The sequence below is a fragment of the Eptesicus fuscus genome, chromosome 9, assembly GCF_027574615.1.
Source record: "Eptesicus fuscus isolate TK198812 chromosome 9, DD_ASM_mEF_20220401, whole genome shotgun sequence".
Classification (NCBI taxonomy): Eukaryota; Metazoa; Chordata; class Mammalia; order Chiroptera; family Vespertilionidae; genus Eptesicus; species Eptesicus fuscus.
Window position 1 is genome coordinate 47514119 of NC_072481.1, and position 16731 is coordinate 47530849.

The 16731-nt window shown below is 38.3% G+C and overlaps 1 protein-coding gene across 6 annotated transcripts in view; it reads left to right on the plus strand.

Annotated features, from left to right (window-relative positions):
• Positions 1 to 6505, plus strand: part of MIER1 (MIER1 transcriptional regulator) — a 56835-nt gene extending 50330 nt beyond the window's left edge. For all 6 annotated transcript variants that reach the window (XM_054720915.1, XM_028142390.2, XM_008139408.3 and 3 more), the window contains 2 exons: positions 2283 to 2422; positions 4702 to 6505. In XM_054720915.1, the coding sequence (XP_054576890.1) occupies positions 2283 to 2422; positions 4702 to 5006 (445 nt within the window). In that variant the 3' untranslated portion in view covers positions 5007 to 6505. The remainder of the gene's footprint in view (positions 1 to 2282; positions 2423 to 4701) is intronic.
• The last annotated feature ends 10226 nt before the right edge of the window (positions 6506 to 16731 follow it).

Consider the following 16731-nt stretch of genomic DNA (forward strand, 5'->3'; position numbering starts at 1 on the left):
TGGTCCTCTGGTGTAATGGTATGTAGTGAACAAATATGCTTGCCCCACTAGGCAAGATACGGTTTTATAGTCTTTGATTATGTTCCCTTTGGGTCTTTCCTAAAGTTTTGTATTTTTTTCTAGCTGAACTGTAATTTTAGACCAGACTGTACATTATTTTCCAGATGAGGAGAAATTGTCGTTTTCTGTAAGCATGGAGATATTTTTCCAGTTTGCTTCCAAACTTATTTTTCCAGTTTGCTTTTTGTTATTAGTTGCACACAACATTAAGTTAATGCCTTTAGCCAAAATTGCATTTTTCATCTTTATTTTTAGTCAAAATCATAGACTACATTTTCCTGAAAGTTATTTGTTCATTTTTCTGTTGCATTGTTATCTGGCATTTGTTCACCAGAATGAACTACATTCTTTGCCTATAAATAGCCTTTGGAAGATTCTGATACAGATTCTTTCTTCACTACCTGGAAGAATTGGTAGCCATATGCAAATGGAAGATTTGGCTGTAACCACCTTGCATTTAATTTCTTCTTCTTTTTTTAAAGTAAAAATTGCCCTGGCTGGTTTGTCTTAGTAGATAGAGCTTTGGCCTGTGGACTGAAGGGTCCCAAGTTCACTTCTGGTCAAGGGCACATGCCCAAGTTGTGGGCTCCATCCCCAGTAGAGGGCCTGCAGGAGGCAGCCTATCAATGATTCTCTCTCATCATTGATGTTTCTATCTCTCTCCTTTCTTCTCTGAAACCGATCCTATATAATAAAAGCCTAATATGCTAAGTGTCCAGTCATCTGGTTGTCCGTTCAACCAATCAAAGAATAATATACTAATGATATGCTAAGGATGCTCAACCGCTCGCTATGACGTGCACTGACCACCAGGGGCAGACAGTCAACCAGTCACTATGATGTGCACTGACCACCCTTTAGCATTCATCATGCTCATTTCTGTTTCTCTGTGCTTCAAGTTTGTTAAATAATTGTTCTGCAGTTAAGATAAATGGCATGAAGCCAAAAGGTCATAAATACCATTAAATTTAACACCTTTCATTTATAGATGAGGTAAGTAGGCCTAGAATGTTAAGTTGATTAGCTTGTTATCTTGTATGTTTCTCTGATATGTGTTAATTTTGTACCTCAGATTGTTTGAAGCTTCTTGAGCTCAGGTACCACATCCCTATATTTATTATATCCCATAACCCAAGGGACAACGTGATCATGAAGCTTGAGATTAAAGCTATCATTGATTGTCTTTTTATGGACTTTTAACACAGACTTTGAGCCTTTCCACTGTTTTCTTGTCCACATTTTTATCCACATTCTTTGTCCTGCTCACAAAATTCTAAAACATTTGACTGAATATTTCCATTATACTTATTCTGAGGGAATTTTAAAATATGTATTTTTGTTTTTATTAAGCTTCTACGCTGTGTCATGTACAACTTAGGCACCAGAAGTGCAGTGGTAAACAAAACAGACTAAAGTCTCTGCCTTCAGGGAGTTTTTCCCGTGCCGGTGTTGGCAGACTTTTCCTATATGTGTCTTACACAGCAACCCTATGTGGTAGATAGGTCATGTATGATTACATGCCTTTTCAGATAAGAGCACTATACCTCAGAGAGATAGTAAGCCCAGGTCTAACCCAAACCATTGTCATATACACAACTATCTTTCATGCCATAACATTCAGGAATGACTTGGGGAAGAAGTGAACTCGCATTTAATGACATAGTGGCAGATAAAGCCAGTAGATAAGCCCAGAAATTTAGTGAGCTTAATAGCTCATATCTAGCAAAAAGGTAATATAGAAGGTATCCAGGAAGATTTAGGGTGGTGATTCATTGTTAGGACCTAATTTTCTTTTAGATGTTGCCATAGTTATCAAATAGACTTTAGGGGCTTTAAAATTCCATTGTGTTTGTTCAGAAACTCTTCTATACTCCTGGTTGACATCATCCCTTTCTCTTCATTTTTAGATCCTCTGGTTTTAGTTGGACCACTCTGAGCACTTGCCTACAATTTTAAAAGTCTTAAAACTGCCTATAGGTCTCTAAAATTAGCTAGTTTAAGGCTCTTACGCATTTTTCCTACAAACTTGTAACCAAAAGAAGCTTTCCATTTACACGTTCAGATCCTGGTGTGATAGATAAGGGACTAGAATGAATGTACTAGTAAGTGAAAATTAGGATATATTTGTAAATAGAGCCTTCTCAATTTAACCTCACTTAATTTTAATTTTCAGCTTTTATAATATAAGAAAATAATTATTTATTATCTTACTTAATTTTAAGGGATTACATGGATCGTCTTCTGGATGAAAGTGAAAGTGCTGCCTCTAGTCGAGCACCATCCCCTCCCCCAACTGCCTCAAACAGTAGTAACAGCCAGTCTGAGAAAGAAGATGGCACTATAAGCAATAGTAATCAAAATGGTAAGCAACCAAAGAAACACTTCTGTTTCTTTCTGTAGCCTGGAATGTTCAGTTTTGGTTTCTATTAAACTTCAGTGCAGAAGTTAAATTAATAATTGTAAACATCAGATGAAACATGATATCAGCAGACATACATACATACATACATACATACGTACATACTAACAATACACAGAATACAAGTTAATTGGAAAGACTTCCCATTGATATCACTATAAAGTAAGTTTAATAAACTATACTCTCAACAGTGACCATTTCTTTTAAGAAATTTATTCTTTTTGAGTAGCATCTATTTTCTTATCTGGTTAGGATGTCTGAATATAAATATTCTTGTTAATTTTTAGACCAAAACTCCAGCCATTTCACGTCAGAAATACACATATTTTTAAAATATTTTGAGAGCTTATAACATACTGATAAAAAGAGATAGCTAACAAAGACACCATCTTGAATATTTTTCTCTTTGATAGCGTAATAACCTTGAAGGATAGGAAAAGATCAAAGAGAAACATTCCTATTTCTATTTCCATGAAAAAAAGAAGCAAAAGGCATACCAGTATGATTGAAGTTCAGATAATGTTCTTGTTTAAAATATACAGTGGACCAAAGATCATTGTGCTGATCAGTAACACCTAGTCAGAGAACTATTTTGACTTCTAATTTAATAAAAATGATCTTCCAAGTAAGACAGTAGCCAGGCAGAAAGTACTAAGTCCCTTACTCCTCTTTAGAAAGAAACGGGTACATTAGAGATAAGTTCTGCCCACTTACATTCTGATGTAGCAGCCTTAGGGAGGGCCAGTGCAGAGCTAGCTAAACTCATGACAGAAACTAGAAGAGAAATGCTGAGAAAAACTTGACCCTTGTTCTAACCTTTGGTCTGACCCTGGCACTGCGGTAGTGAATATACTGCACATGCTTATTTGGTTATCCCTCTCTGTTTCCTCACTACTTCCCTTCTAAGAGCAAGCCAAGCCAACAAAAAGTAGGGCCCAACAACCAATTTCCTGGTCCAAAAAGTTTCATTGACATGACATCTAATGCTTGCACATCCACCCTGAAATACAATAAAAAGCTGAAATTCTGACCTTGGGACTAGAGGTAGAAACTCAGTTGGTACTACTTTTGTCTTTTCCTACTTGCTCATAATACCAAATAAATAATTTCCTTTTCTTGATCTTTTTTAAGCATTTGATGAGAACATGCAGGTCGAGTTGGAGAGTTTCATGATTTTCCTATAAATTACTCAGTAGCCCAGAAGCCATTCACATTGAGTACCTAAAGCTCAAGTTTCTCAGGTTTTTCAAGGAAAGGAAGGAACTTTCTAACCCAGTTTTATTTATTTGTAAGGGACTTTATCAGTGTCTTGAAACCTTACAGTTATTTTTGACCTAATCACAATGTTACCAACTCTTTCAGCTTACTACAACAAAATCATGACGCATAATCCTGTGATTCATGATTGGGTATACTTGTGAGTTGGGGAAAATAGGATATTTGCTTTGACCAAAATGTAATATTTGAGTCTTATCTTTTATACTGAATATTTTAATTAAATTTTAATTATCTTTAGTGGCACATTTTATATTTTTACATTAAGTATTCCCACAATTTCTACTTCTTATTGCAGATAACTTGAACATGACCTTTTTACTATTAACTTGCTTTCATTAGAATAATTGTGTTCTTTTCTCTCGTATTATGGAGGAATTTATTGACTTTTAGCATTTTCCAGTGTATGCTTAGACAATGAAAGCATTAATTTTCAATATGATAGATTACAGGAATATCCATAGATTAACATTAAGAATTAAAAAGTCACATCATCATAATTTTATGTGGCAGTATAAAGCTCAAGCTTCTAAAAAAGAATATAATATTTTACATGGTTTTAGAAAGGTTTGTTAAATCTGAATAATTTATGCATATCTTTGCTTAAAATTCAGCTTTTTTTGACTACTGGACCCAGTGCTTATTTTGTCACATAATATCAACCTGCTCTTGATATACGCCAAATTCTGTTCTTAATTCTTTATACTTACTAACTTATTTAATCTTCACAACAACTGTGTAAGGTAGGCTATCGTAAGTTATCCTCATTGTATATGTGATAAAACTGATGTTCAGAGAATATAAATAACTTGCCTAAGGTCATATCGCTACTAGGCAAATAAACATAGTCCAAATTCAGACCATAACACAGATTTGATACCTCACTTCCTGGATGAAAAGCAATCTTATAACAGTTTAATATTAGCAGTTTGTTTCTTCCAACTTAGGGGTGTCATCTAATGGACCAGGTGAATTATTAAACAAAGAAGAAGTAAAAGTTGAAGGGTTACACGTTAATGGACCAACAGGTGGAAATAAGAAACCACTTCATGCAGATATGGATAGTAATGGTTATGAAACAGATAATCTTACCACTGACCCCAAACTTGCCCATATTGATGAAAAAAGTGAGAGACCTGCCAAAAGGCGAAGGGTAAACAGCAATGGAAAAGAAAGTCCAGGTTCTTCTGAATTTTTCCAAGAAACAATCTCACATGGGAAATTTGAAGAACTTGAAAACACAGATGACTGAATTTTAGACTTATTTTACTTTCTTTGGAGTAAATCCTGGTGTGATTAAAATTTTCAGGGTTGATGGGTTACCTTAAAAACTTGATTTCCTTGAAGTAATTGGTTAAAATTTGAAAACTGAATTGAGTCCTAACTTTAGTAAATACGATTTCATAATTCTGCCTTTTGCAGAACTTTTATTTTAAAACTATAAAGACCCTTTTAAGGATATAACAAATAGTTTAGTAAATTTGAAATAAAGATATATCTGTACCTTCTCATTGGATGTACTAATCCTAAAGTTTTACTATAAGGTACTTTTTGCTTAATTTTTATGGCAGGGAAGAAAAAACAAATTTTCTGCTTAACACCAAATTTTTTTAGTTTATTGAAATCTTTCAGACGTTTTTCTCTATATACAAGTTGAGTATCGTTATTAAGGAAACCCTTATGAATCCTGAAAGTTATGCTAGCATGATTTTTTTATATATAGAAGTTTAAAAATAAACCAAGTCAGGTTTGTATATGTAAAATTGTTGACATCAATGATGTCTTTCCATATTCTTATCTGGGCTTAAGAAATACATTCTGTATTTTTCCAGATTCTTTGTAGCCTTTGAAAGATTTTTACAGTACATATGTCTTGACTGAGCTGTTCTTTCTTAATACAAAAGCTTGTATAATTTTCTTAACTTGTACAGTTGGTAAACTTTTATGAGAGGAATTGATATCTGAGTCTGTCAGCTTTCATTTTATTTTGCTATGGTTTTTCTAATGAATTTTTAAGTGTTTTGTGTAGTAACTGAGTCATGTTTCTTATCCAGGTGGTAAAAGCATTCATGAAGGATTGTGAACATTTTTTTTTCAATTTTTTACTTATGGGCAAATAGTGTGATAATTCTGAAATTAAGCATGATACTTAGATTTCATAGTTTGTATTTGCTATAATTTTCAAAATTATTTTTGAAGCAAGACAAACATTTAATGTTGGCTTAAATGCTTAAATGTATCATGCTGACCAGAATCCTGTTCAGTTATTTTTATATGCATTATGAAATTTTCCATTTTTGCATTAAATGAACTGGGGAAAAGGTCAAGTGATATTTAGATAATTGGCACACACAAAGAATTGGCAGGCAGCAATATTGATTTTTAAAAAGAAAAAGTGAAGTTAGAAAAGTTTTTGGACTTTTCCAGTTAAAATCTAGTTTTTCAGATTCGATAGTATATTTCCAAAATGAAAATAAGTTATACAGTAACTATTGTTCTCTGATTACAAATAGGATCATCCATTTGCATAGCCTTGCAAGAGTGCCATTTTATTTTTAGTGCAAAATTCTTGTTGAAAAATGTAGTTTTATACAGCTGATAGACCAACCTATATCCAAACTTTTATAAAAGATTGTTACCTATTGTTTTTATCACACAGGCATACCCCAAATGCTTCTACCAATTCATTTCCAGCTATCAGTTCAAGAGCTGATGCCTTTTTAAATAAATCATCTGTGATTTTGTTTTTAATGGCTCAACTGTCCAATGCAATTGAGTAGAGGTTTGCACTGAGATATTATGGTTTAGGCCTTACTCCATGAAGTATTACTATTAACATTTGTTCAGACTGCTTCCCTCCACTAGTGTGAACAAGTCCCCCTACTCCAAACAGTGTTAAAAGTCACTCTACAACACTTGACTGACTTCATATAATGTGCACTCACTGTTACATACATAATCCCAGTAAATCCAAGTTTTGGGTGGAAGTGTTGAGAAGCATGAATTTTGTTTTGTTTTTGTTTTGCCTAGAACATTAATTTATCCAGAATGGCAGCTTTAACATATGGTCACAATCCATTTTCTAAATCAGATTTTATTCAAACAAATCCAAAGTATCATAGCTCTTTGTCAAAGACTATAGAAATGTTTTGAACAAATAGTAATGTACTTTTTAAGTTGTTGTAATATTTGAGATACCATTTTCACCTTTTATAAAAGATGCATTTTGTTTGCAGGTTTGTGAAGTTCTTGAATACAGCACATGTATACATGTTAGGAAATCTTTTCTTCATCTTTCTTTTTAAAGTATGCCTAATGAAAGACATTCCTCTATTATAATACATAATGCTCAGCTCCTCATAAAGGAATATTTAATTATATTTTGTGTTTATATAGGCATTTCACACAGTACTTAGTTATAAGTCATTGCACTATGAAATTTGTAGTAATATCATGAATCTAATTTGCTTAATATTTACTACATTTCATAACTCTTGAACTCCTGACAAATTGCATTGGGAAAAGAAGCCTTTGTTAATAGCTACTTAGTCTCTCTGACCTCCAGCAAAGCACTATCAATTTCATTTGGAATGGTTTTCTGTTCTATGATGTGTCTTCAGATAGAGTTCAGAATCTGCAACTCAGTTCAACATAAGTCTGTTGAGCTTTAAAATGTATTTGAAATAATATTTAAATAGGCATTTAAAATTATGATTTGGATGTTTTTAAATTTATGCATAGTAATTTTGCACTGTAAAATAATTCCCTTCTCCCATTCCCTGTCTGCCATTCTGAATATGCTTATTAAAATATTTTTTTAAACATATTTGCATACTTAATGTTGTGTGAATGATTTTCATTACATTGATTCACTAGAATTAGAGGTTTTAATTTTCTATGATGCACATTGTTTACAGTACAAAATACATACAATCTGTTGCTCCTGCTCCTAGACATATTCCACGAAGTAGTGTTTCAGTGGCTCCAGTCTCTTCTACCTGATCTTGGATTATGTATTTTTGTCCTTTTTTTCCCCTTAAGAGATATCCTTTGGGCTATGGACTGCTAGTCACCTGTTTCTCTTCTGAACTATATAATTAAAATTACTTGTTTCCTTCTTCTGCAGAGCAGATGTCATCGCAAAATACAATATCACGTAATATTTTGCAAAAATTTTTGTCACCATATTGCTCTGCTCTTAATGGAAAATTAAGAGTGGGCACTTTGAGCCCTAGCCGGTTTGCTCAGTGAGTAGAGCATCAACCTGCAAACTTAAGGGTCCCAGGTACAATTCTGGTCAAGGGCACATGCTTGGGTTGCGGGCTGGATCCCCAATAGGGTGTGTGCAGGAGGCAGCCAATTAGTGATTCTCTCTCATTGATGTTTCTCTCCCTCTCTTCCTCTCTGAAATCAATTTAAAATATATATTTTTTAAAAAGTGGGCACTTTGAATAAGTGTTTCTGAATTTCCGTAGGCAAGATGTGTGCTGATGACAATGGGCTGTGTAACAGGCTCTGTATCACTATTAAATGCCAAATTAAAAATGAAGGTTATCCCAACAATAATCTACACTCATGAAAAATGCCACTGTGGAAAATCATATAACAACATTATGGGAAGGAAAAAAGGAATTTCCAAATTTTAGCCTGTTAATTCTGTCTCCCTAAAAATGATGTTTCTGTATCTCATAATTCTGATTATTTAAATTTTTTGTAATAAAATCAACACTGGTCTTTAATCAATTTTATCCTTTGTAAAATCTTAAAGGGTCATTCCTCCAAGTTGTAGGCTGATTTTATGTATTTTTATTTTAATTACTTGGTTAGTCTCTTTATCTTCTAATACCAATTTTCTGTTACCTCATTTATTATGTGCTGGTGTTTTTTCTCATCTGTATGTGCATGGAGATTTTCTGAGCTAGGATATCATAGCTCCTATGACTTACTTAGCATGTATATTATACTTAGTGTCATTTTGCTTTAAGTGTCACTAATCCTCTTGTCCAAATTGATGCTAAAGGCAAGAAGGCATGAGCAGGTAAGTACTGTGGTAGAAGGCTGAGTACAGAGGGCAAATGGAGAGGAAAAGGAAGCACGGATCTCAGGGAGTCCACTAGACCAGTGGTGGCCAGCCTTTCGGACCTCACGGACCACCAGAGGTCCGCAGACCATATAATTCTAGCTAAGTTAGGTTTTCCTCCAACTTAACATTTATGTTAGAATCTAAGCCAACATGAAACAAATGTACGATTCCCCCCAAGAAAGACCATTTATTTTTCACATATACTGCAGGGCTGATTATACATTATTACGCAGGACTTGCCCCTTTCTCTTACCATTCACTATCCTGATTTCCTAAAATTTAGAAGAGGTGATGTTGACCTTCCTTGCCTTTTTTTTTTTTTAAGCTCTGGCTCCAGGAATTTTGAAACCCTTTTTTCCTCAAAAGGTCTCTGGTTAAATTAGGAAAACAGCATCTCCTATTGCTTTTGTGTAACTCTATGTACAACATTTCACCTTTCCTTAAGATCTGTTGATTTGGGGGCAGGGGCGGCGGGGGGAGAAGAAACACTTAATGTGGATATTGCTGGCTTGAATCACCCTCTGGGCTCCACAGAGGGCCCAAGTCAACTTTTGTGGCTTGGGGTACCAGCAGTAGTACAGTCTTCTATTTTCTCAACTTGAATTTGAGTAGATTAAGTTTGCTGTTGAAAAGTCATCATCTAGAGTTATAAACTTTAGAAGTGTTTCTGAACCAGTGTCATTTTCAATAAAGACGTGTTGACAAGATATATCCGATAGGCCAACAGGGAAAGCGGTAGACTTAATTTGATGTTTGGAACCACATTAATGTTTACCAGTACTTCTAAATACTCCTTTTCAGAACATAGAGTCAAATTCCCACAGTACCTGGCCTTGCGTTTCCTTATCTCGGACTATACCTTAGACCATACTTGCATTTCAACCAAGAGGTATTCTAAAAATACGTACTTGATTCAGAATCCTCTTGCTCAAAACACATACAGGCTTTAATATCATGCTACCTCTTTGTATCCCATTCATCCAAATTCAGCCATATTTCAAGATGACTTTGATTTGGCCACTACTTATACTAAAAACCACTATGTAAAATTAGGAAGATATCCAATCACTGCGTGGATTACAAGGCTTTTGTGATTATAAAATCACATAGAAAAATCCATTTCTTGAGAATACAATATAGTGATTTAAAGTCCCTGTGGCCAGGAATTTTCATATTTTAGAGGGGAAATGTATTTTTAAAAACATCCACAGCAGGGTCTAGAACCTATGGGGAAAGCACTTATGTCCACAATGAGCTGTATTAATACTCATACAAATTTCAAGTCAGATATGCTTCCAGATGAATTTGGCAACAAACTCGGGAAAGAACTTGTTTTTCAGAGCCCTGGGTTTCAGAATTACAAACTTGTAGTAGCCCTCACAGCCAGCACTTACTTGGCAGCTGATGTTCTTTTGTTATGTATCTGGCAAGGAGGCCTGTAAACAGGAAGCCAAAAGTAAACTAGCAGGGAGCTTTGATACAGACAGTACCCTGCACGTGGGCCTTCAGAGCCAACAAGCAGCCTGGACATGAAGCGACTGAGTGAGAGGAGCCCACCAACACCCAAAGGTGGAGCTTCCTACTCCTCCTTTTACAGAAGGGAGAACCTAAGGCCCCAAGTCGAAATGTGACTGCCCAGAATCCAACCACCTTAGACTGAGCTTCTCAGACAAGGTCTGATCCCTCTGTCCTTTTCTCTCAGGGCATTTAATAGTTTACGTATTTGTGGTGAATGCCATGGCCTCAAGCCTTGGCCTATAGGCCACCCTGTAGCAGATGGCTCACTGTGGCTGGCAGGTGGCTTGCATAAAGCAGCAGCTCCTTTTGTTTGCGTTTGGCTAGAACAGTTGGGGAAGAGACATTCCCTGCAAAGGAGCCTCTGCTGGTCACAGAAGTCATGAGGCAGGTAAGCCCACTGCAGATAAACATGTGCCATCCCTGACTGCTGTCACGTGCACGGGGCTAAGTACTAACGACAAACCAATCCTCACAACCTTCCTTCTCCCAATTCACAAATGGGGAAACAGCCACCTGGAGATGAAGGACACCCTTCCCAATGATCTGGATTTTCGTGACCCATTTTCCTAAGTTAAATCTTGGCATTCAGGGATGATGTGTGTGGAAGGTTGGAAGCAGATGTTACTTGCAAACAACCTATCCTAGCTTTTCCCCCACAAGTCTGAATTCTAGAAAGGAGAAAGTCCCCCAAACTGGGGGAGAGGGGGTGGGTCAGAAGGTTCTGGGAACAGCTGGAATGGGAATCTCCTCCAGGAAGACATCAGAGGGAAGACTACATGGGCCGTAAGAGGCCAGTGATGGCGCACCTATGACACGCGTGTCAGCACTAACACGCGTAGCCATTTCTGATGACACGCGGCCGCTGAGGCTGCCGCATGCCGAGGATGAAACATTTGCTGCTCCTGAGGATGAAACATTTGCGAAATGTTTTTTCCTCAAAGTGACACACTACCCTAGTTATGCTCAGTTTTTTGGCGAAGTTTGACACACCAAGCTCAAAAGGTTGCCCATCACTGCTCTAGGCACTGGAGCTCATGGTAGTAGAAACCGTCGCCCTGCCAAAGCTGATGTTTGGCAGTGACCATGAAGGGGAACACAAGAAGGTCGTTCTGTTTGCCAGGGAACAGGCAGTTCCCTTGAGTCTTGTGTGACTGTAGGGAAGGACAGGGATTGAATTTCCTGTGAGGTGATGGGATGGAGAACACTTTAACTTAAAAGGGTAAGTAATTTGACATTATTCCCCTACCCAAACATTACACAGTACTGCCCACTTTAGGCAGTTCCACGAACTCAGAGCAAAAGGTAGCCCTTACAGGAAGGCAGATTTATATTCTGTAAAGCTTTCCTGTGTGTTTCCTCCGCCACTAAAATAAGGTAATAATAGGACTGACTGTAAAGGATTGTTTAGAGCAGCCGTTGCCAACCTTTCGGACCTCACGGACCACCAGTGGGTCCATGGACCACCGGTTGGCGACCGCTGGTTTAGAGGGTTAATCATCTATAATAATAAAAGCATAATATGCTAATTAGACCAGACGTCCTTCCGGACAAAGCCGGGGCTGCGAGGGAAGCCTAGGTCCCAGGTGCCATAAGGAAGCCGGTGCCAGCAGCCAGGGGGAAGGAAGGCCTACTCGTGCATGAATTTCGTGCATCGGGCCTCTAGTGTATCAAGCTAAGAAGTGCCTACCTAGCGTGTAGCAGATACTCAGTAAATTTACTGTGTCAGCGCAGGTACTCTCTTCCTGCTACACTTCAAATATTACCTTTTCGGAAAACACTTGGAAGCATGAGTTAAATACCTTAAAGATGTTCACGTTTGGTTTCCTGAAGTTCAAATGGTCTCCTGAAGACAGAGTTATGAAGAAAAATTCATCACAGTTTTCCTCATAAATGAAAAATAGAAACAGATTTTAGCACCTATTAATTTTATCTCCTTAAACAACTCATCTTGTTTCTCCTCTGTGCTTTCACAACTATACTTCAGGACCCCATCATTGCTCATCAGGGCTGTAACCAGCCTCCTCCAGCTGATGAACTTACTTGGACAGTTCTGCCCTTTGACCCCCCACACCCGACAGCAATCTGAATGGCATCCTCAGTGATCTTGCTCGAGTGCAAATCTGATCTATAGTAGTTCCTCAATTTAGGCTCACGGGTAGCCAGTGGGCCAAATCTAGCTGGCAGACTTTTTGTTTAGTTCTAATGTGAGTACCTTTAAGCAGCTAGGTACCACATGCCCTACCACTTACTATTGCATCTAGTGATTGCATTCATTCAGATTTACACTTTCTACCTGTCTGGCCCCTTTAAGATCTGAATCTGTCAACCCTTGACCTACAGTATACAACTCAAATCAGGCAGCTGGGATGATCTAAAATGAAGACGAGGCCACATTTTTTTGCCTTGCTGGACTCAAAAAACGTAGCTATTTCATTGGTACACTTTATCCATTCAGGAACTATTTATTGTGTACCTACTATGGGTCCAGCACTGTTCTAGATGCCAGGGACACTATAGTGAACAAAACAGACCAATGTCGCTGCCTTCATAAAGCTTACATTTGATTAGAGGAGACGAGTCCTGAGGAGATAAAGCAGAGTGTGGGAGGGGCCACTTCAGACAAGTGGCTCCGGGAAGGCCCACGGAGAGGAAGGCATGTGCTATAAGGTATCAAGGGGGAGGGTGGGTAGTGGGAAGAGATCAACCAAAGAACTTGTATATGCTTAACCCATGGACACAGGCATTAGGGTGGTAAAGGCCTGGGGCAGGGCAGGGGTGGGATGGAAGAGGACAATACGGGTTAAAAGGGGACATATATAATACTTCCAACAATAAAGATTTTTTAAAAAGACATCAAGGGGGAATGAATGCCAGACAGAAGTAGACATAGTGGCCCTGGAATGCTAGAGGGCGGTCCCCTCCAATATCTTAGTTGAATCCTAGTGGTCCTTAAATCAGCTCAAATGCCATGTTTTCCATGAAAATGTTTCCACTATCTTTCCCAGGCAGAATGATATTCTTCCTCCCATTCTTATATATATCTCAGATAGTTTCATGAATCTGTCATTTATATATATTGTCCTCAAAACTATTCATTTGAAAACATTACCTTAAGAAGAAGCAGATGTGAGGAGGCACTCTTGATGATCTCCGACCTCATTCTCATAATTACAGGGGCGTGATTGGAATTTTTTGGAAAGAAAGGTTTGGGAATCAAAGTGCAGATTTAAGTTTATTAGGTAGGGCAAGTTGGACAAATCCCTTCGCCTTGCTTAAGCCACCATTTGTGCAATGGTAAAGTACTGTAATGGGAAAAAGCATGACAAAGGCCCAGCTCCATGAAAGCACATAGTAGGCCCTCAGTAAGCAATAGCGCTTTTCTTTCTTGGAAAGCAAACTGCTTTCCATCATTTACCTCCAATGGCAGCTGTTACCACAAGAGGGCACTATCTGCACAGCTGGGAAAGCATGGCTCCTTGGCCTCAGATTCAATCAGCTACCAGCTCACACCGAAGCTTGAAATCCATGGTGTGTGTGGACTCTGAATGTAGAATGGCATTGGACATGCATATAGTGGTGATGACCTTAGACCCACCAAGTCTGTTATGAGCAGAGCAGGAGAAACAAGGACCTAGTATGGTGGTAAAGAGCAAAGGTCTTTTGAGTCAGACTGATTAGGGTTTGAATATGGGTTCACCAACCACATTGGACAGTTGTCTCTTACTGAGCTTCATCTGTGAAATGTGGATTGTGCCAGGCCTCCATCAGGCTGGGTGCTGGCCCCAGTGAGCTCAGTTTGGCTGGCAGCTGGATGAGCGAATACAGGTGATGAGAGCGCAGGGAAGAAGTCCAGGAGGTACCTGGCAATTGCTCACCTGCTGTGGATGCACAAACCAGCTCTGTGCTCTGCTCCTCTCAATGGCGCTTCTTCTGTGGAGTCCCCAGTACCCAAGGCCCTGAGTGCAAAAGCCAAGCGAGACAAGAAACCAGCAAAGAGCTAAGTGAAAGAAAGAAAGTTAAACTGTAAGAGGACTTTTACAAGTTGTTTAAAACATATTCTTTACCCTAGCTGGTTTGGCTCAGGGGATAGAGCGTCGGCCTGAGGACTGAAGGGTCCTGGGTTCGATTCCAGTCAAGGGCACATACCTCAGTTGCAGGCTTGATCCCCAGCCCTGGTTGGGGGCACATGCAGGAGGCAACCAGTCAATGTGTTTCTCACATCGATGTTTCTCTCTCTTGGTCTCTCCTCTCCCTTCCACTCTAAAAAAAAAAAAAAAAAAAAATCAATGGAAAAATATCCTTGGGTGAGGATTAACAAAAACAAAAACATGCTTTAAGGACCTCTTCAACAAAAGGTGTCAAGAAAACTGGATATTCACATGCAAATGAATGGAGGTGGACCCTTACCTTATACCATATACAAAAACTAAAAATGGATCCACAACTTAAATGTAAGACCTAAAATTATAAAACTCTTGGTAGAAGAAATAGGGGGAAAGCTTCATAACAATGGATTTGGCAATTAACTCTTGGATATGACACCAAACGCATAGTCAATAAAAGTAAAATAAACGGCACAATATCAAAATTTATAATTGTGCATCAAAGGACACAATCAACAAGAGTGATAAAAAGGCAACCTACAGAATAGGAGAAAATATTTGCAAATAATCTATCTGATAAGGGGCTAAAACAATCTATAAGGAACTCTTACAACTCAACAACAAAAAAATCCAATTTAAAAAAATACATACTCAAAAAGACATTTCTCCAAAGAAAGCATATAAATGGACAACAAACATAAATAATGCTCAACACCACTAATCAACAGGAAAATACAAATCAAAACCACACAATGAGATATCACCTCACACCCACTGAGATGGCTACTAGTAATGAGTGGTGGCAAGGATGTGGGACATTGAAACACTTGTGCACTACTAGTGGGAATGTAAAATGGCACACCACATGGAAAGCAGTGTGGCAGTTCCTCAAAATGTTAAAAACAGAATTACCATGTGACCCAGCAATTCCAAAATAACTGAAAGCATATTTGCGTAGCCATTACTATGGATTTTGTGTCCCCTCCAAATTCATATGCTAAATCCCTAATCCTGTCCTGGCTGGGTAGCTCAGTTGGTTATAGTGTCATCCAGATATGCCAAGGGTGCAGGCTCGATCCCCAGTCAGGGCACATATGAGAATCAACCAATGAGTGCATAATTAATGAGTGCATAAATAAGTGGAACAACAAATCCATGTTTCTCTCTCAAAAAAAAAAATCAGTAAAACAATTCTTTATATAAAAATAACCCTAATCCTCAATGTGATGGTATTTGGAGATGGGGCCTTTGGGAGGTAATTAGGTAATGAGGGTGGAGCCCTCCTGATAGGATTAGTGCCCTAAGAAGAGGCAAAATACAGCTTGCTACCTCTCTCTGCTCTCCACCATGTGAGGCTATGAAAAGACAGACATCTCCAAACCTGGAAGTGGGCTCTCACCAGACCCTAGATATGCCGGCACGTTGACTTTGCACATCTAAAACTGTGAGAAATAAATGTTTGTTGGTTAAGGCACCCAGCCTGTGGTAATTTGTTACAGCAGTCCAAACTTGTTACCGCACTGAAGAGGTTCATTCGCCTGTATGCGTCAAAGCCCAATAGACAGGAGCAGGAGTTTGCAGCCAAGAAAGTAAGGATTTCTTAAGGAGATGGCACCAGGCCTGGAGACAGAGGTAACTCATACTCCAATATTTGGCTCCCTGATAGCTTCCGGGAAGAGGGGGTGGGGGGGATTATACAGGGGAAAAGCCATTAATCATGGTGACTAAAGGAGTTAGGGTTGTGGTCTCTACTGATTGGTTGGTGCCAGGATATGGGTAATTGATCACTGCGTTCAGTCCTCCTGTCAGCCATGGAGTTGCTCTATCCCATTCCACTTTCCTGTTCCAGAGCTAAAACACAACTGAGGCCAAGATATTTCGTTTGATTGAAAACCCCGTCTCAATAGTCAGTAGACCCAGGGGCTTGTTCCTAAGACTACTGGATGCTGACCAGAACCTCACTGTCCTGAGGGCTTAATGATTAAGCAAGGGAAAGGGAGGTGGGTGAGTCAGGGCAGGGTGCTAGGTGAGGCCAGTTTGAGTCAAAGGGAAAAAATCAAAATAAAAGGCCAGATAAAAGGAAGTAAGGGTTCTGTATGGTTACAAACTAAGACACCCACGTTCAGCAGCAGCATTCACAATAGCCAAAAGGTAGAAGCAACCCAAGCGTCGATCAATGGATGAATAAACAAAACGTTGCAGATACATGTGTTCAGAAAAAAAGTATTTATTTGACAACTTTACAAAAATATTTAGGCACATAATTTTCATGT